Genomic DNA, 15,271 nt, shown 5'->3' with positions numbered 1-15,271 from the left:
TATGGGGTGACTGAGGCAGGCAGGTTTCCTGACGTCTGCCATGGGCTGTGTTGGGCCCACTGCTGCCCTCTTCATCCTGCCTGCCAGGGTAGGAAGTGACCACATCCCTTCCAAGGTTTGAGCAGTGAGAACACCAGGGAAGCTTCAGGTGGGCAAGGAGCTGTGAGAGGTTTCCTTCTCCTGGACCCCTGTTTGACCCCTCCTGTGTCACTTTGCCAGGCTCCTGCCTCTGCCTTTTTAACAACTCCAGCCCAAACCAGACCAAAACTTTCTTCATTTACCTTCAGCCCAGCTGAAATCATGGAGGAATAAAGAAAGAACTTTACTAAAATGTAAGGGAAAACCAAAGGAAATGAACAAAGAAAATATATTGTGTATTCCTCGCGGTATCGAAAAGTCCAGATTTCTGATTCTGAGCCGGGAAACACTTCCCTTCTGAGGTAATTACACTCTGGCACTGAAGGACCAAAGTGACCTCAAGACACACACACCCCCACAGCTCCCCATCCTGCCTTTCTTGGTGGCCATCATGTCTTTCAGGCCTCTGGGGCTATGGTAGGAATCCTCCTGTCCCTCCTGAAGATATCTTCCAAATGATGGAACCAAATCCTTCCACCCTCACTTTTTTGTGTCTGAGGGACCCACCAGTCCATATCCATGGTGAAAGGCAATGATCTTTACTCCTCTTATTTAGCTTGTAGTGGTTTTCAACCATGGGTACCCATTAGAATCACCTGGAGAGCTTTAAAAACTGTAGGCCACCCCCAGAGATACCAATTTCACTCATGGAGGGTGGGACCAGGGCATTGGTATTTTAAAAAGCCACCCAAGCGATTCTAACATGCCTTGGGTGAGAACCATTGACCTCGCTCCAGTCTGCAGCTTGTCCTGCCCTGGCGCACTCCTGGTGACCCCCTCAGATGATCCCCACACGTTCACTTGGGGACAAGATTTTTCAACTATCAGGCCCCCTGTTCATCTCTAAAGCAGTCCTACAACTTACCACCTAAGCACCTAAAAAGGAGACTTGCATACAGATGTTCAGATGGCCCACTCCATCGGTGTCTCTGAGGCTAGCTGGCCCTCAGCTGTGGGCCAGCTGAGCAGAAACAGTGTTGCCTGGCCAAGAGAGGCTGCTCCTGGCAGGCACTGAGGAATGTCAGATTCGCACTGCCAGAGCCTGTCTCTGTTTACCACTCCCCCACCCCACCCCACCCCACACCAGTGCTGAAAACGGAACTTAATTTGTCTTCCCTGGGGAGGAAGAAGGGCCTGAATTAGCAGTGGAGCCCTGGGCAGGAGGACGCGAAGGGTGGAGAAGAACAGGGCAGCTGTGTCCACGCAACCACACCATTTATTGCCGCGGTGTCTGGTGGGGGGACACTGTGAGAATGCCAAAGTGCATCGAGGAAGGGTGTGTCTGTGACTGCTGGATGCTTGACTGTTTTCGGAACTGAAGAGTCCAGACCCCATTTGCCCACTGAGCTCTGCTCCCCCGTTCCACGCCAACACCCATGTGTACACACACGCACGCACATGCCTGGTGTCCTTCAGAGAAGCAGTTCAGTCCTCCCCAGCTTGGAGGAATGCGGGAGAGGTAGAGGTCATTGAGTTTCCTCCTCTTTCATGTCACCTCTTGGCAACCTGTGGCTGGCTTCTAGAAGCGGCATGGGCAGGAAAAGGAAGCGAAAGGGGCTCTGGCCTGCCCCTCCTTGCCCAGGAGCAAAGCCAGCAACTGCAGTCCTGCTGTGAGGTAATGCCTGGCGCCGCCGGTGCGTTCCTGCAGGCCGAGACAGATTCAGGCCGGGTGGGGTGGCAGCCCCAGCCGCGGAGGGCAGGCAGGGAGAAGATCACCAGGACTGCTGCCCGTGCCCCAGCCCCTCCCTGCCAGACCTTGGGGGCCTGCAGCCAGGTGGGCATCCTGGCCTCATCTGTACCCTGAGCTCTCCTGCTCCTCTGGAAGAGCACTCCATCGAGAACACTGGAGGTTGCGCCTGGCCTCCCCCGGTCTCTCAGCCCCTCTGCCCAGGTGTTGTGGACCTGCTGAGACGGGTTCAGAGGCGCCAGAGAGAAACCAGCTGGAGTTGGGGCCTGGCACCCAGCCCCAGCTCCCCAGGCCCTCTCCCGCCCTGGTGCAGTTGCATCAAGGTTCTCATTAGCAGCTGCCCCCGCCTGGGCGCGGAGCATGCTTTGGCCACTTGCCATGAGGCGGTTGGGGATTTTGCAACAGTGTCCAGGAGGGCCAGGCAGGAAGAGAGGGCTACCCCTGCCATCCGCTGTACCTTCCCCAAGGGTTAAGAAGGCAGGGGGAAAAAATGTCTCAGCAGCATCTACGGTACCTGGTGTGACAGAGACAGGGCTTCCATGCCCCCATCTTTCTGACCTACGGTCCTGACCAACCTTGGAGCCATCAGCTCACTTCCCTTAGTGCCCTGTGATTGAGTCACAGGTCTTGGCCCAGGCCACAAATGGTCCGTAGAGGCAGGTGACAGACACAAGAACAGAGGAGAGTCTGAGTTCGGGTGCTCACCTGGCCGTTACCCATCTCCCCCCGAGAAGGCCCCAAGGACACCATGCTTCCTGGGAGGTCCCCTCTTTGGCTCATTGACGTCTAGTACCTTGGAGACCCACTTCCTTAAAAGCCCAGCCTGGTGTAGCCAACAAGGCAAGGTCTCTTCGAGGTAACCTGGGAGCAAAAGCCCAGGCCTCCAGAGGCAGAGGTCCCTGGATACAGAGGAGATGGAGCCAAGTCCTTGCCCTGGCAAGAGAGTGGTGGTGGCTGTGCCAGGCAAGAGGCAGCTCCTGGGAAGAAGTGAGGACAGGAGCCTCCCCTCCCGTCATGCTCCTGGCTCAGACATGCCCTTCCGGAGGTGGGGAAAGACACAGGTGGGGACCCTGTGGGGGGAACTTGACGAAAGCAATGGCGGCCAGCTCCTTGCAGAACTCCTCCAGTACTACCACGCCCTGGAGGAGGGTCTGGTGGTCCAGCCTGAGGGAGAGAGCTTAGGGTCATGCCTGGGAGGCAGTGGGTGTGCCCCCAGTGTGACATCCCAATGTCCCCGAGGCATAACCCCGTGGCAGACCCCTCTAAGTGGGGACAGAGCTCAGCAATGGCCTTCTGAACCCTAGCCTGGTGCCCCCCTAGCCTGAAGCATCCCTCCCTCCCACCCAGGGCCTTTCCCCAGGCACCCACTTTCCTAGGTTACTTACTGTTCCCCAGGGACCTGACCCATCAGCTGCTTACGCACCAGGAGCAGTTTGCCTGGGAACTGGGGTACCCTCTGAATTCTCTGCATCAAGTCCCCAATTACCTAGAGCAGGAACAAGAGAGGACTGAGGTGGGGACCAGCGACACGGAAGCTGGGTCTCCTGGCTCTGCTGAACCACAGGACCAGGGCAGTACCTGTGCTTTCCCCTAGAGCTGGCAAGGGTGCCCACTCCTGCAGCCCCCGAGCCCCCTGTCCTGCTCCCCTCCCTTCCTGCCCCACCACGGCACATGCCCTCAGCCCAGGCATCCTTACCCGGACGAGCACAGAGAACAGGCTCCTGCAGCCAGGGGCCAGGTTGATGTAGGGGTCCAGGAGGTACTCGTGGATAAGGGGGTGGGGGAGGAGGGCGAGCCGGGACAGGACTGAGGTCACTTGCAGGTTCAGGCTGTATGGCTACAGGGAACACGGTGGACAAGCCAAGGGTTGGCAGGGGGTGCTGAGCATTTTTGCACTCCCCCAGAAAGGCGCCTGGCCAGTGTGAACGTGTGCGGGGGTGGGAGACTCACGTGATGTGTGTGTGTCATGGATCCCCTGGGGCTGAGGGCCAGAACATGTTAGGGCGTGTGGAGCAGAGGCGAGATGGGGCTTCTCGCCTGGGGAAAGGTCGGGGGTGGGGGAGCGTGGAGCTGAAGAACCGAAGACGCCTCAGCCCGTGGTCGGGCCCTGCTCTCCCGAAGGCCTCCAGAGGCACCCACCTGGGGTGCTCCTATGGGCCCATGCCCTCTGGCTGGGGCCCAGTCCTATTTGCTACCTGTTCCAAAATCCTGGACATGCGGTCAAACAGCATTCGGAAGAAGTGACCCTCAAAGAAAGGCCGCTCCGGCTCGTGGGCGTCCAGGGGCGTGAGAACCTGGGGCCAGCCCCAGGGGGCGACTCGAGAGCTGCACTCCTGGAACTGACACGGGGGAGACTTGAGGGGGAGGCCCATGGTCAGGAGGCCCCAGCACACAGAGGGGCCCACACGAGGAGGTAGGCTCAGGGCCCTTGGCTGGAGCTGGGAGCGTCTAGGGCAGAGCTCGGGGCGGGGGGGGAGAAGGCGAAGTTATCAACCCCACGGCTTTGAGGGGCAAGAGGTGGCTGCTGGGAGAGGCCTTAACACTCACCAGTCCGTAAGCATCGTGGACATATGTGTCATACCCAGTCTCCTCCAGGAAGGCTGACGTCTTGGCTTCCTCAGGAACCAGGCAGAGGAAGCTGAGAGAAACCTCAGTGTGGTAAGGCCCCACTGGTGCCCTGCTCACCCTGTCCCATCTCCACCCAGAGGGAATACCCCTTCCCGGGCTGCGCCCCAGCCGGGCTATGGCTAAAGGCAGAACAGACTCAAGGGGCTCAGAATTCCTGACCTGCCCCTTACCTGTTGACGATCTCAGTCACCGCCGTTTTGCCATCCAAGTTGGTGGCAGGGGCTGGGGGAGGCTTGGAGGGCTGAAAGCCAGAGTCAAGGAGGCCGTCTGTGAAGTAGGGGTCCTCCTCCAGGTCTCTGTGGTCAGAGCACACATGTGTGGCACCAATAAACCAATGAAAGAGCGAGTGGGGGGGTGCTGAGGGCTAGGGTGGGGCCTGGGCCTCCCAGAGGCACCGGGTTTCACTTACAGAGTGTCCTCATAGCTCTCGGGCTCCGGTGAGCCCCGGACCACGTAAAGGCGGCCCTCGAGGTGGCACAGGATCAGGCTACGGACGATCTGCTCATGGGGTTTCTGGAGCAGCTCCTCAAACAGCCGCAGCGTGGCAATGCTGATCTGGGGCAAGAGGGGTCAGCATGATGCCCGTTCCTGTCCCGGCTTCTGGGTGTGCCTGGGAGTTGCTCACCCACATAAGAAAAGTACCCCTAGGAGTGAGTACCCCTTCCCCGGCAGGTTTTTGGGGGGCATGGATGGGTGTTGGCCCGGGAATCAGAAGTCAGGCTGTTCCCAATTCCAGTACTGATTGGATGGGTTATATCAGGTGAGCCAATTGGCTTCTCTGTGCCTCAGTTTCCATGTCTGAAAAATGGAATATTGGCCTCACCTGCCTCACAGTGTGGCTGTAAGCCTCAAACACACCCAATGAATATAAAAGCAGTTTGCAAGATATAAAGTGCCATTACAAGTATGTGATCACAGAAAATTACCATGTGACATAAGCAGTTTGGCTGCCAATCACCGCGTCACTGTTTTTTTGTTTTTGGGTTTGTTTTTCTAAGTGGAGTTATCCTGCCACCTGTTGGCGGCCCAGCGACCGCTCAGCTCGAGCTGGGAATCGAACCNCCGCTCTGGACTTCTTCCTACTGTCCTCGTGGATTGGGGCTCTCTGTCAAGAGATCTTCAGTCTAAAAGGTACAAATTTCCGGTTATAAAATCAGGGCGGGGGAGGGGGGTTCAATGTTTCAAAGGCAGAACGACCTGGAAAGCTAATGAAAATGGGAGACGTCAGGAAATCCTTTTGACAGGGGATGGGGTGGGAGCTGGTGGAGACGAGGGCCCTCCCATCTCACCTCATCAGATAGATGGTCGCAGTGCCTGATGAGGTGAGTGCACAGAGTGCAGGGGCTGTCCTCCGGGGCTGCAGGCTGCTGCTCCGTGCCTAGGAGGAAAGTCACGGCCTCTCGAAGCAGTGCAGGCGAGCGGAGCTGGCGCAGCAGCGTTGTGAGCAGGGCAGTGGCGGTCAGGATGCTCTGCTCAGACCTATGCGGAGAGAGCACTGAGTCGGGCCAGGGTGTGTGTGTGTTGGGGGTCGGTCAGAGGGGCAGGGAGTGGACGAGTGTGGGGTGGCAGAACCCTTTTCTTGTTTCCTTACTTCTCTGGCTAGTGTCTCTCTGCTTACTCCCATCCATCTTGAGGTCTTAGGGTCCCACGGCGGAGGCCTTTACTAGCCCACAATGGCTCTGAGCCATGTGTGTATAAGGGGGCAGGCCTGGCCAACATGAACTGAGGGAGAGTCTACAGACTCAACTGACTCTGGCCAAGGAGACAGGAAGGGGCAGGTGGGGGTGGGCGGTTCATACCGAGGTCACATCTGTGGGGACTGGACACAGACTTACACGTGCAGGAGCTGGGGCTGCAGAATCTCCACGAATAACTTCTCAGCCACAGCCTTCGCCAAGGCATCTGCGACCACCTGGGCACCAAAGAGCATGTCTTAAGCACATTTACCTCCCGCCTCAGTTTTCTGCTGAGAAATAACTGTCCTGGCACAGTGTCCAACATAATAGACAGAGGGTCCCTGCTAATCTGGAGCCCTGCCTGGCTCCTGAGAGACCCACTCAGTCCTCGAGGTGGAGACAGCGAAGAGCGCAGCAGGAAGTACGGGACACCTGCCCCTGCTCACCGTGTGTGCCTCCATGATGAGATGGTCGCAGTAATCAAACCAGCCCAGAAAGGCAGCCAAGGCCTCCTTGCCAGGGAAGGAAGCCTCATCGGATGGGGCGCTGGGTAACCTGCGGGAGAGCGAGGGAGGCACTGTGAGGCCAGCCTCAGCTCTGTTCCGGGAGCAGAACCCTTTTTCTCTCTGCCCTGGAAACTCTGTTGCAGGGCAGGGGGTGTTGTGGGGTGGTCAGTTCTACTGGGGGCTTTGTGGGCAGAAACAAAAGTGACGCTTCCCTGGAGAGTGGGAAGGCGTTTGGGATGGGCTGTAACCTCTGGAAGAGGGTGGCCAGCAGGGGTCCCCACCCCTCCTGGAAAACAAGAGGAGCTGGCTACCAGGGGACAGGCAGGGCTTCCAGCCACTGAGGATGCAGCCCCGCCTGCCCTGGCCAAGCGCCTACCTCCAGCTAATGCCCTCTAAAGTAGCAATGTCTGCGGGATCCAGGAACGTGGGCATGGACTGGTACAGCTGGCAAAGGTGCTCAACGATTGCTGGGCAACAGGGGCTGCTCTGCACGAGGTAGGTGGCAGCTGCCTGGGAAGCCACGCTAACCAGGAGCAACAGGTTCTCTTGGGCCTTCAGGGCCACCCGACCTTTCTGGGGGACACAGGTGCAACTTCAGGGACATACATCTGAGTCCCCAAGTCCCCTCCCAGCAATTTTCCGCCCCCTACCCCCACAGCATGCAGCAGCTTGCACCTTGCTCTTGCACAAGCCAATCAGGGAGGTGACCAGGTTGTTCTCCCCAATCCCTCCACTGGGCTCCTCGGTCTCAGCAGGCAGCTGCGTGGTCAAGGCCCCGGCTCCACAGGGACCCGTGTCAGGAGCCTTGCTGTGAGGGTGGTCCTTGTCTTCGATGCTGGCCATCTCTCCAGGCAGGGCGGTGGGTTCTCTGGATACCTGCTTCCTAGCCACCGTCTTTTTACCCTGCAAAGGAGGCTGGATAAGGCCTGACTGCGGTGGAGAACAGTCCCCATGCTGCCCCCTTGGGAACGCAGGATGTGCTGGCTACCCGGGCCTCGGCATAGGCTGCCTGAGCGCCTCCCCGGGAACCTGTTCCACCTCTGCTTCCTCAGAAGAGCCACGGGTGTGGGCCCTCTGGCTCCTGTTCCCCAGAGGAGCTCACTTCCAGGATGTAGGTGAGCAGGGCTGGGTCCTGCTGGATCTTGGAGCAGAGGACAGTGGTGAACTGCACTTCCTCCTTTTCTGTGAGGGACCCAGGAACTGTCCCACCAAGCCGGAGAAGTTTCTGGAAGGGGAGCAGGATAGAAACAGAGGGGACTGGGTGGCAGGGAAGAGAGGGGGCCTCACCCCCAGCCCTCCCTTGGCTTCCTGGTCCCTCACCTGCACAGGCCTGTGGACGCTGAGGTAATGCAGGAGAGGGTGCTGCACCTGGGCCAGCACCTTGCTGAAGAACTGGAACACCTGCTGCCGCATGCCTGGGGGGTACTGAGGGCCAGGGAAAAGGGTGCCTGTCAGGAGAGGAAGCAGTGACCCCCGCCTGGGGCACTGGCCCTGCGCAGTTCCTTCCGCGCTGCTCAGGGGGCACTTTCTCGGCAAAGCTCCGCCCGTCTCTGCTGAAACTGGTCTCCCCTGAGCCGACAGTCCCCCTTTCCACTTTGTTTTTCTCCATAACCTTGTCGTTATCAAACACAGGACATGTGGGCTCCTTCGTCTTAATCACTGCTATGTCCGCAGCGGCTAGGGGACAGCCTGGCACATGGCTGGTCCTTAGCACATCTCGCTGAATGAATGAAAGGAAGCCTTTCCTCCACCTCAGCAACAGCGAGACTAGGACAGCAAAGCAGATAAGCAAGGGAAGGCGGTAGGGGATGTTACGGGAGCCGGCCCCAGTGTTCCTGCACCCCCACCCTCAGTGTCAGGACTGCGAGGAGCATAGCTGGAAGGGCCTGGAGCCCAGAGGCCCTGGCTGGGATGGAAGCTTCCAGAGGCACCGGGGTCCTGCCTACCTCGGCCTTGCCCAGGGTGCACAGGGTCTCCAGGATCTTGTGTTGCAGCAGGTACTCGAGGCACGGCCCGGCCTCGCTGGCCGCCTGCTGCCTCTCCTCGTACACCAGGATGTCCAGCATCTGCTTCAGCCTCCAGGGGATATCTGTCTTCTTGGCTGGGGTGTCTTCATCTAATAGAGATTCAGGAAAAAGGGGGAGGAAGATGGCACCCTGGCTCCATGGGGTCAAGCCCATGGGGGCTGAGGGGGGTGAGGGGTGGCTGAGGGCAACCTGGAGTGAGGCCAAGTGAACAGTGCACGTCAAGCAAAGGCCAGAGGAAATGGAAGTTCACAGCTGATGCCTTCTGGAACGAGGCCCAGGATACAGCTCTGACTGATAACGTGTGCATGCCCAGCACTTTATCAGGGGGAAGAGCGTCATTTTTTTCTCCAAACCCTGGGGCCTGCAGAAGGATCTTGGCTAGGCCTGCAGGCCAGCTCTGGGTCTGAATGAGAAGCCATGGGCTCAGGGGTCTGTCATATAATTTAGGAGCTGTCTTCTGCACCTTCCCTACAGATAACCTCCTGGGTCCTGTTTATGTCCCTTTGACACTCACGGAAGGCAATACTCTATTTTTTTTTTAAAGCAGGAAAAAAAAAACCCCGTGCACAACCATGGGTTCAGACTCAAACCTGCTGCACCATATGGCGGTCCTGATTAAGAAGCTGGTTAGTGGGGCTTTCTTAGAGCTGCAGAGCGTAGAGTATTATTTTAAGTCTTGGTACTTCAGGACAGGCCTTGGAGCACCCCCTAGCTTTTCTTGAAAGCAAGTTTCTTAAATAAGGCAGCCTGCCTCACCTACTCCCACACCTCTGGTATAGGGACTGTTCTGGAAATTAACAGATTGGGCCCAGGGGAAGCCCCAGGTGGACCCGAGTCCGCTCTGGACTTCTTCCTACTGTCCTCGTGGATTGGGGCTCTCTGTCAAGAGATCTTCAGTCTAAAAGGTACAAATTTCCGGTTATAAAATCAGTCCTGGGGATGTAATGTACAGCATGGTCACTATAATTAATAATACTGTGTTGGACAGTTGAAAGTTGCTAAGAGAGTAGATCTTAAAAGTCCTTATCACAAGAGAAAAAACTGTAACTATGTGGTGACGGATGTGAACTAGACTTGTTGTGATGATTTCACGACCTATCCATATATTAAATCAATATGTTGTACAACTGAAACTAATACGTCAATTTTCTCTCAATGGGAAAAAAAAGAGATCATCAGTCTAATGCTGTCGTTCTCAACTGGGGGCGATTTAGCCTCTCCCCGCCCCAGGACATTTGGCAATATCTGGAGAGACATTTATGGTTGTCACAATGAAAAGGGGGGCTACTGGCCTCTGGTGGATAGAGGGGCCAGGGTTGTAAACACACTGCAGTGCACACTCACAACAAAATGTGAGCCAATCCAAATGTCCACAGTGCCAAGGCTGAGGAACCTGGTCTAACAGAGGGCTCAGAGGGTCCCTCAGAGTATCCCAGGCCACTTTCTAATTTCTTGGGCTAGTTCAGGCTAGAAATAAAGCCTTCAGGAAAGGTGTAGGCTGGAATCAACGCCCCCTTCCCCCGCCCCCACACTCCCACCCCGTCTGAACTCCAGGAGGTGAAAGCTAAGGACGCAGGACAGGGCGACCGACAACTAGTGTGCATCCTCCAATACCAGCACACAGACTTCAGAGCAGCCAATCAGATTCCGCCCCCCAGTGGTGAGCCTGATGGGCTCAAATGGCCCACGGCTTTGACTCTCTGGGGTATAAGCTTGGGAGAAAAGCCCAGGCACATTACATGTTTTTGTTTTCCTCCTAACCCTGACTCTACAAGGGAAATGCCTTCTAAGTTGGCTCAGGGAAAAGAGGAATTGGTTCAGTTTCTTTTCTTTTAATCAGTAAGTCCTAGACACAGGCACCTGATGATGGAAGGCCTGGATGCTCTACGCAGCTGGAAGCTGGGGGCAAGTGGAGCTCAATCTCTGCCTTGCAGAGCAGGCCAGCAAGACCCCAGCCTCCTTGTCCCCACTCCCAGTTCACACAGCGCCTCTCCCAAGGGTCAGGGTGGGGCCAGCCCCACTCTGAACTCCTAGGCAGCAGATGTCACCTTCCCCCAAACGCTTGCATCCCTGAGCTACATGGTGACTCTGCCCATACCTTTCTCCCAATTCCCTGCAGGAGAGACCAGGTCCTACCTGTGCTTTCGATGTAGTAGTGCGTGATGCCCTTCCAGTGCTCCACGAATGCCTCCAGCAGGTCAATGCTGGGCTCCCGCTACAGAGAGAGCAGAGACACGACCTGTGTGATCACCGGCACTGCTGCCACCAGCACACATCAGAACAGACATTCCACCACCACCATCTACTAAGCGTCGGGTCAGTGCTAGGCCTTGGAGGAGGTACTGCGATCCTGGGTTCTCAAAAGGAATAGTAACGTGTGTGTAGGAAACACATCCATCCACATTGTTTCCATCTCTTGCCAACAATCTCCTGGCCCTTCTCCCCAGACCCCCCTCCCTGCCGGAAATGCTGTATTCCTGCCACATGTCATGATTCCACGGTCCCTGTCCCAGAGGAGCTAAGAATGTTGGTGGGGGAAACAGACGCAGAAACAAATCATTTCAATACAACATGGTTATGCTAAAATAGAGGTACACAGGAAAACAGAAGTATGCCCCCCAAACAACAAGAGCACAATGATACAGGTGGAACATGTAGTGAAGACAAAGCTTTCAGGTCCCTCTGAAACTGGGAGTCTGTGAAAAGCTGTGTTTAAGGCCACGATAGGCTCAGTTCAGCCAGATGGATAATATTAAGAAAGGGCCTTCCTTGCAACGTGCGTGCAGCTTTTGTCCAAGGCTGCAGGCCATGCAGCCCTAACTCCTTAGCTAGCTGAGCTCCCGTCCATGCCTCCTTCAGCTCCTTCTAGTGGCCTTGGGGGGATTCTGACTCTGCTATGAGCAAGCCCTAAACCTCCCCTTTCCCAGAAGTGTTCTCTTCATCTCCTTGGCCTTGAACTGATAACCACCACTTTCCCTAAAAAAGGGTGTTTCTTCTCTTTCCTTGCAGAATGAATGTTTGCAGGAGAAAAATGCATAATCAGATAGTCCCTCCCCACAGGTGCTCATTTCTACCTCTCAGTCTTTGCTCAGGCCACTCCTCTGCCCAGGAGGTCTTGTGCCAGCTATACTTGTCTAGATCGTAATGGCCCCCAGTGAGGTCCTGCTGAGGGCCACCAGCTCTACAAAGGCCTCTCCGGGGTTCCTGAATGCATATCCCTCTAACTTCCTGCTTTATTGCACCACTGAACTGAGTATCTCCTCCTTTAATATATTCAGGAAATATCTTCTGAGTGCCTATTACACACAAGACACGATGCTAGATGCCACAGGCAGTATGAGGATGTCTAAGATCCAGTGCCATAAAGGAGAAGAGGATACAAAACTACACTGAGTAACTCAACTACAGGAAGCAGTGTGAGAACACAGAAGGGGTGAAAAGTGACCTCTGGGAAAAGAGGGCTCCCTTCCAACTGGCTGGAACAGAGAAGGCTTTACTGAGGTCACGCCGGAACTAAAACTTGAAGAACTGGGTTAGATCTCGACAATTAGAGATGAAGGAAAGACATTTCTTGCAGAAGGCACTCTGCAAAGTGTGTCTGGGGCAAGGATGGATTGACAAGTGTAGGGAGCCTTGAATGCCAAGCCAAGAAGTCTGGATTTTTTTTTTTTTCAGGCAATGGGGAGCCGGTCAGTGACATCTTCTGAGCAGTGTTTTAGGAAGAGTCATCTGGCGGTTGTGTGTAGGAAACAAAGGCAAGAAGGATGTTTAGAAGGTCATTAGGACAGGGGGAGGAAGCAATAACACTGAAGCAGAGGCCGTGACACACTCCCCCTGCCTTGGCTGCCCAGGCAATCTTGTCTTCTTTCAAAATTATAATAGTTGTGGGGACCATGGCCCTTACCAGAGTGACATCTCCCACAGTCGTTCCAAACACACTGTGTATGTGTTGTGACCGTATCTTATCATGTTCTATGTGCTGCTATTATTATTGGGTTAGCCGTCATCTCTTCTACTAGTTTGTGAACATCCCAAGGGCCAGGGTTCTGTGTTTCAGAATCTCTCTGCCCCTAAAGGGGCACACACATACTGTGTTTCCCCTAAAATAAGACCTAACTGGAAAATAAGCCCTAGCATGATTTTCAGGGTGCTCGTAATATAAGCCCTACCCCAAAATAAGCCCCAGTTAAGATCATCAGCGAGACAAGACTGTATTTGAATATAGACTTTTGTACATGAATAAATGAATAAAATGCATCTGTTGGAGCAAAAATTAATATAAGACCTGGTCTTATTTTCGGGGAAACATGGTAGTGACTACTCATTAATAGCTACTAAAAAGGGCCGGCCGAGTGGTGCAATGGTTAAGAGTTGGCTTGGGACGCCAGAGGACCCTGGTTCGGATCCCACATATGAGGGCTAGTGACACTGCCCTCTACAGCTAAGATGCTGAACAACAGTTCAACCTGCTGGAGCTGGGCTGCTGTGAGTTGCCGGCGACAGCATAGGCTGCAGCCCCTGCCGCAGTGGGCTGCCATTGGTTACTGTGTGTAGCCAGCAGCCAGGTGAGCGGCCAGCAGCTGTGAGCAGTCGTTCAGAAGCTGGCAACTGATCTGACTCGCCCAGAAAGAGCGCAATGATGGTGCCAATTTGGGCCAGTGAAGCAACGACCTCTACAACTAGACTGAAGAACAAAAGGACAGCAATTTGTCTTTTCCCCTTCCCCCAATTCCCCAGCGCTGTTCCCATGCCCCCAAGTCCCCAATAAAGATCTTTAAAAAAAAAATCTACTAAAAAGCACAGCAAGCTCCTTAAGAAACCTTTCCATAGTTCCTTGTCTCTTGGAAAGCCTTCTGACCTTTGACCAACACTACAATTATCTCACAAGTCTGTGATGGGGGCTCCCCCCCAAAAAAAGAATCCATTAAAAATAGGAGAAACAGGAGAACACAGGTTAGCCAAAACAGACCATTAGAGAGAAGAAAGCAGGGGTATAATCTCTACCTGAGTCTATTATTAGCTACTCTAACTCCCGACCAAAGAAAGTGTACCAAATGATTTATTTTCAAAGATAAGGACTGCTATTCTATTTGGTCAGAAGAGGGCAGGAAAGAACACGCTTCCTCCTTAACTAGGAGCCAAGCAGCTTGCTGGGGTCTTAACCTGATGACTAGCCTAGGGTGGAGACCTATGCCTAAAATGTGGGAATACAGGGGAAAAGGGGCTCCCATTGCTCCCCGATGACCACACAGGGCCAGTCAAACATCTAGGGTATCGCCTATACGCTGTCCACTGAAGGGGTCTAAGATCACCTGCCTAAAAAGTATCTCCCTTGACCACCAATATCGCTTTCAGCCTCTTGAAATTCCTGCATTAGAGGCATTAGAAAAAGTCACTTCTTAAGGCTAAGGTCTTGTTTGTCACTCCCAGCGCACCCCCCACCCTCACCCCACCCCCACCCTTGTGTATGGCGCTTTCCCCGAGAGGCAAGAAGTAGTTTGTCAGATCACTTTTCTAAGAGGACAGTCTTGATTGGGGACAGAGAGGAGGGGAAGGAGAGACCCTGTGGAGCCCCTCCCCAGGGAGGATGATCGGAGGCCCCTGGACATCTGGGGAAAGTACGGCTGGGGGCAGCTGGGGCCCATGGGGAAGGCGCTTTTCACTTTCTTCACAGGGTTAAGACTGACACCGTTCTCATTCATAACAAGCTCTGATTCCGGGTGGCGGGGAGGAAGGGAGTGGAACCCAAAGTTGTTTCTCCTGAGAAAATCTGATACACTAAACTGATCAATTAGGAGAGGGTTTATACTGAGACAAAAGAATTAACTTGACATACAGATTCTTGGCAGGGTTCCTTTAAGGACAGGGCCTCGGCCCACACTATCCACATGCACGTTTACCCAGCTGAATGAAGTGAACTTACTGGGCCACCTCTGACCAGCCTTCACCCCCAACAGGAAATGGCAAAAACACAAACTCGGACGGAAGGTGAGAAGTCCGTCTACGCTTCCCCACCGAGCTGCCCGCGGCCCCACCATGGCTGGCCGTCCCTGACTCAAGACTCTGTGTAACGCGAGACAACAGGCTGGAAACCTGCAGAAGGCTGCTTCCTGGGCCAGGTCCCACCCCCACGCCCCACTGTCTGTTTACCCTTCCTGGGGACTTGGAAGTCAGGGCCTTCACTCCCCGCGTGGAGGTTAAGGGCATGTTGGGCCTGAACAAGGTCTTGGCGTGGTCTGGGGGCTCCGAGAGAGGAAAGGGGCAGCTATTTTTAAGTCCAGGGGACCAGAAGGGAGAAGCTTGCTGGAGGAAGGCAAACAGAGGCCGGGGGAAGGGACTCAGGGAGTTTGGGGGAGAAACTACTGGGTGACAAGGGGGCACCCAGGCACCGGGGAGTTGGGAACTGGAGGAGAATGGGGGGCAGGAAAAATAAACAGGAAGCAGTTTGGGAAGAAGGGTCAGGGAATGGAGCGGTCTGGGAATACGGCGCGATCGGGAAAGAAGCCACTGGGAGCAGGGAGCGCTGTGCGGGCGGGCGCGACAGGACCGGGCGAGGAGGCCGGGAAGGGCGCTGCGGCCCGCTGGGGGTCCCCTCCCCGGGGCGGCCTG

General features: G+C 55.2%; 1 protein-coding gene across 5 annotated transcripts in view; it reads right to left on the bottom strand.

Annotated features, from left to right (window-relative positions):
* Window positions 1-1,336: 1,336 nt before the first annotated feature.
* The window catches only part of FHIP2B (FHF complex subunit HOOK interacting protein 2B), an 18,815-nt gene continuing 4,880 nt past the window's right edge, over window positions 1,337-15,271 (bottom strand). Inside the window, exons 2-18 of one of the 5 annotated variants that reach the window (XR_002123929.1) lie at window positions 10,799-10,877; window positions 8,582-8,751; window positions 7,956-8,060; window positions 7,738-7,860; window positions 7,311-7,538; window positions 7,012-7,208; window positions 6,576-6,684; window positions 6,289-6,365; window positions 5,743-5,932; window positions 4,863-5,008; window positions 4,624-4,749; window positions 4,373-4,463; window positions 4,021-4,164; window positions 3,522-3,662; window positions 3,211-3,311; window positions 1,938-2,989; window positions 1,337-1,780 (exon numbers count right to left, since the gene is read on the bottom strand). Coding sequence is in view for 4 of the 5 variants with exons in the window: in XM_019641910.1 (XP_019497455.1) it covers window positions 2,851-2,989; window positions 3,211-3,311; window positions 3,522-3,662; window positions 4,021-4,164; window positions 4,373-4,463; window positions 4,624-4,749; window positions 4,863-5,008; window positions 5,743-5,932; window positions 6,289-6,365; window positions 6,576-6,684; window positions 7,012-7,208; window positions 7,311-7,538; window positions 7,738-7,860; window positions 7,956-8,060; window positions 8,582-8,751; window positions 10,799-10,877; window positions 14,813-14,869 (2,223 nt within the window). In the remaining variant the exon portion in view is untranslated. Of the gene's footprint in view, window positions 2,990-3,210; window positions 3,312-3,521; window positions 3,663-4,020; window positions 4,165-4,372; window positions 4,464-4,623; window positions 4,750-4,862; window positions 5,009-5,742; window positions 5,933-6,288; window positions 6,366-6,575; window positions 6,685-7,011; window positions 7,209-7,310; window positions 7,539-7,737; window positions 7,861-7,955; window positions 8,061-8,581; window positions 8,752-9,418; window positions 9,520-10,798; window positions 10,878-14,812; window positions 15,178-15,271 lie in introns of those variants that run through there. The other 4 variants (XM_019641910.1, XM_019641908.1, XM_019641911.1 and 1 more) reach the window with 4 other exon arrangements.

The sequence above is a fragment of the Hipposideros armiger genome, unplaced genomic scaffold, assembly GCF_001890085.2.
Source record: "Hipposideros armiger isolate ML-2016 unplaced genomic scaffold, ASM189008v1 scaffold_64, whole genome shotgun sequence".
In the NCBI taxonomy this organism is placed as follows: domain Eukaryota; kingdom Metazoa; phylum Chordata; class Mammalia; order Chiroptera; family Hipposideridae; genus Hipposideros; species Hipposideros armiger.
Note: the sequence above shows the minus strand (reverse complement) of the source record. Positions and strands in the feature narration are given on the sequence as shown.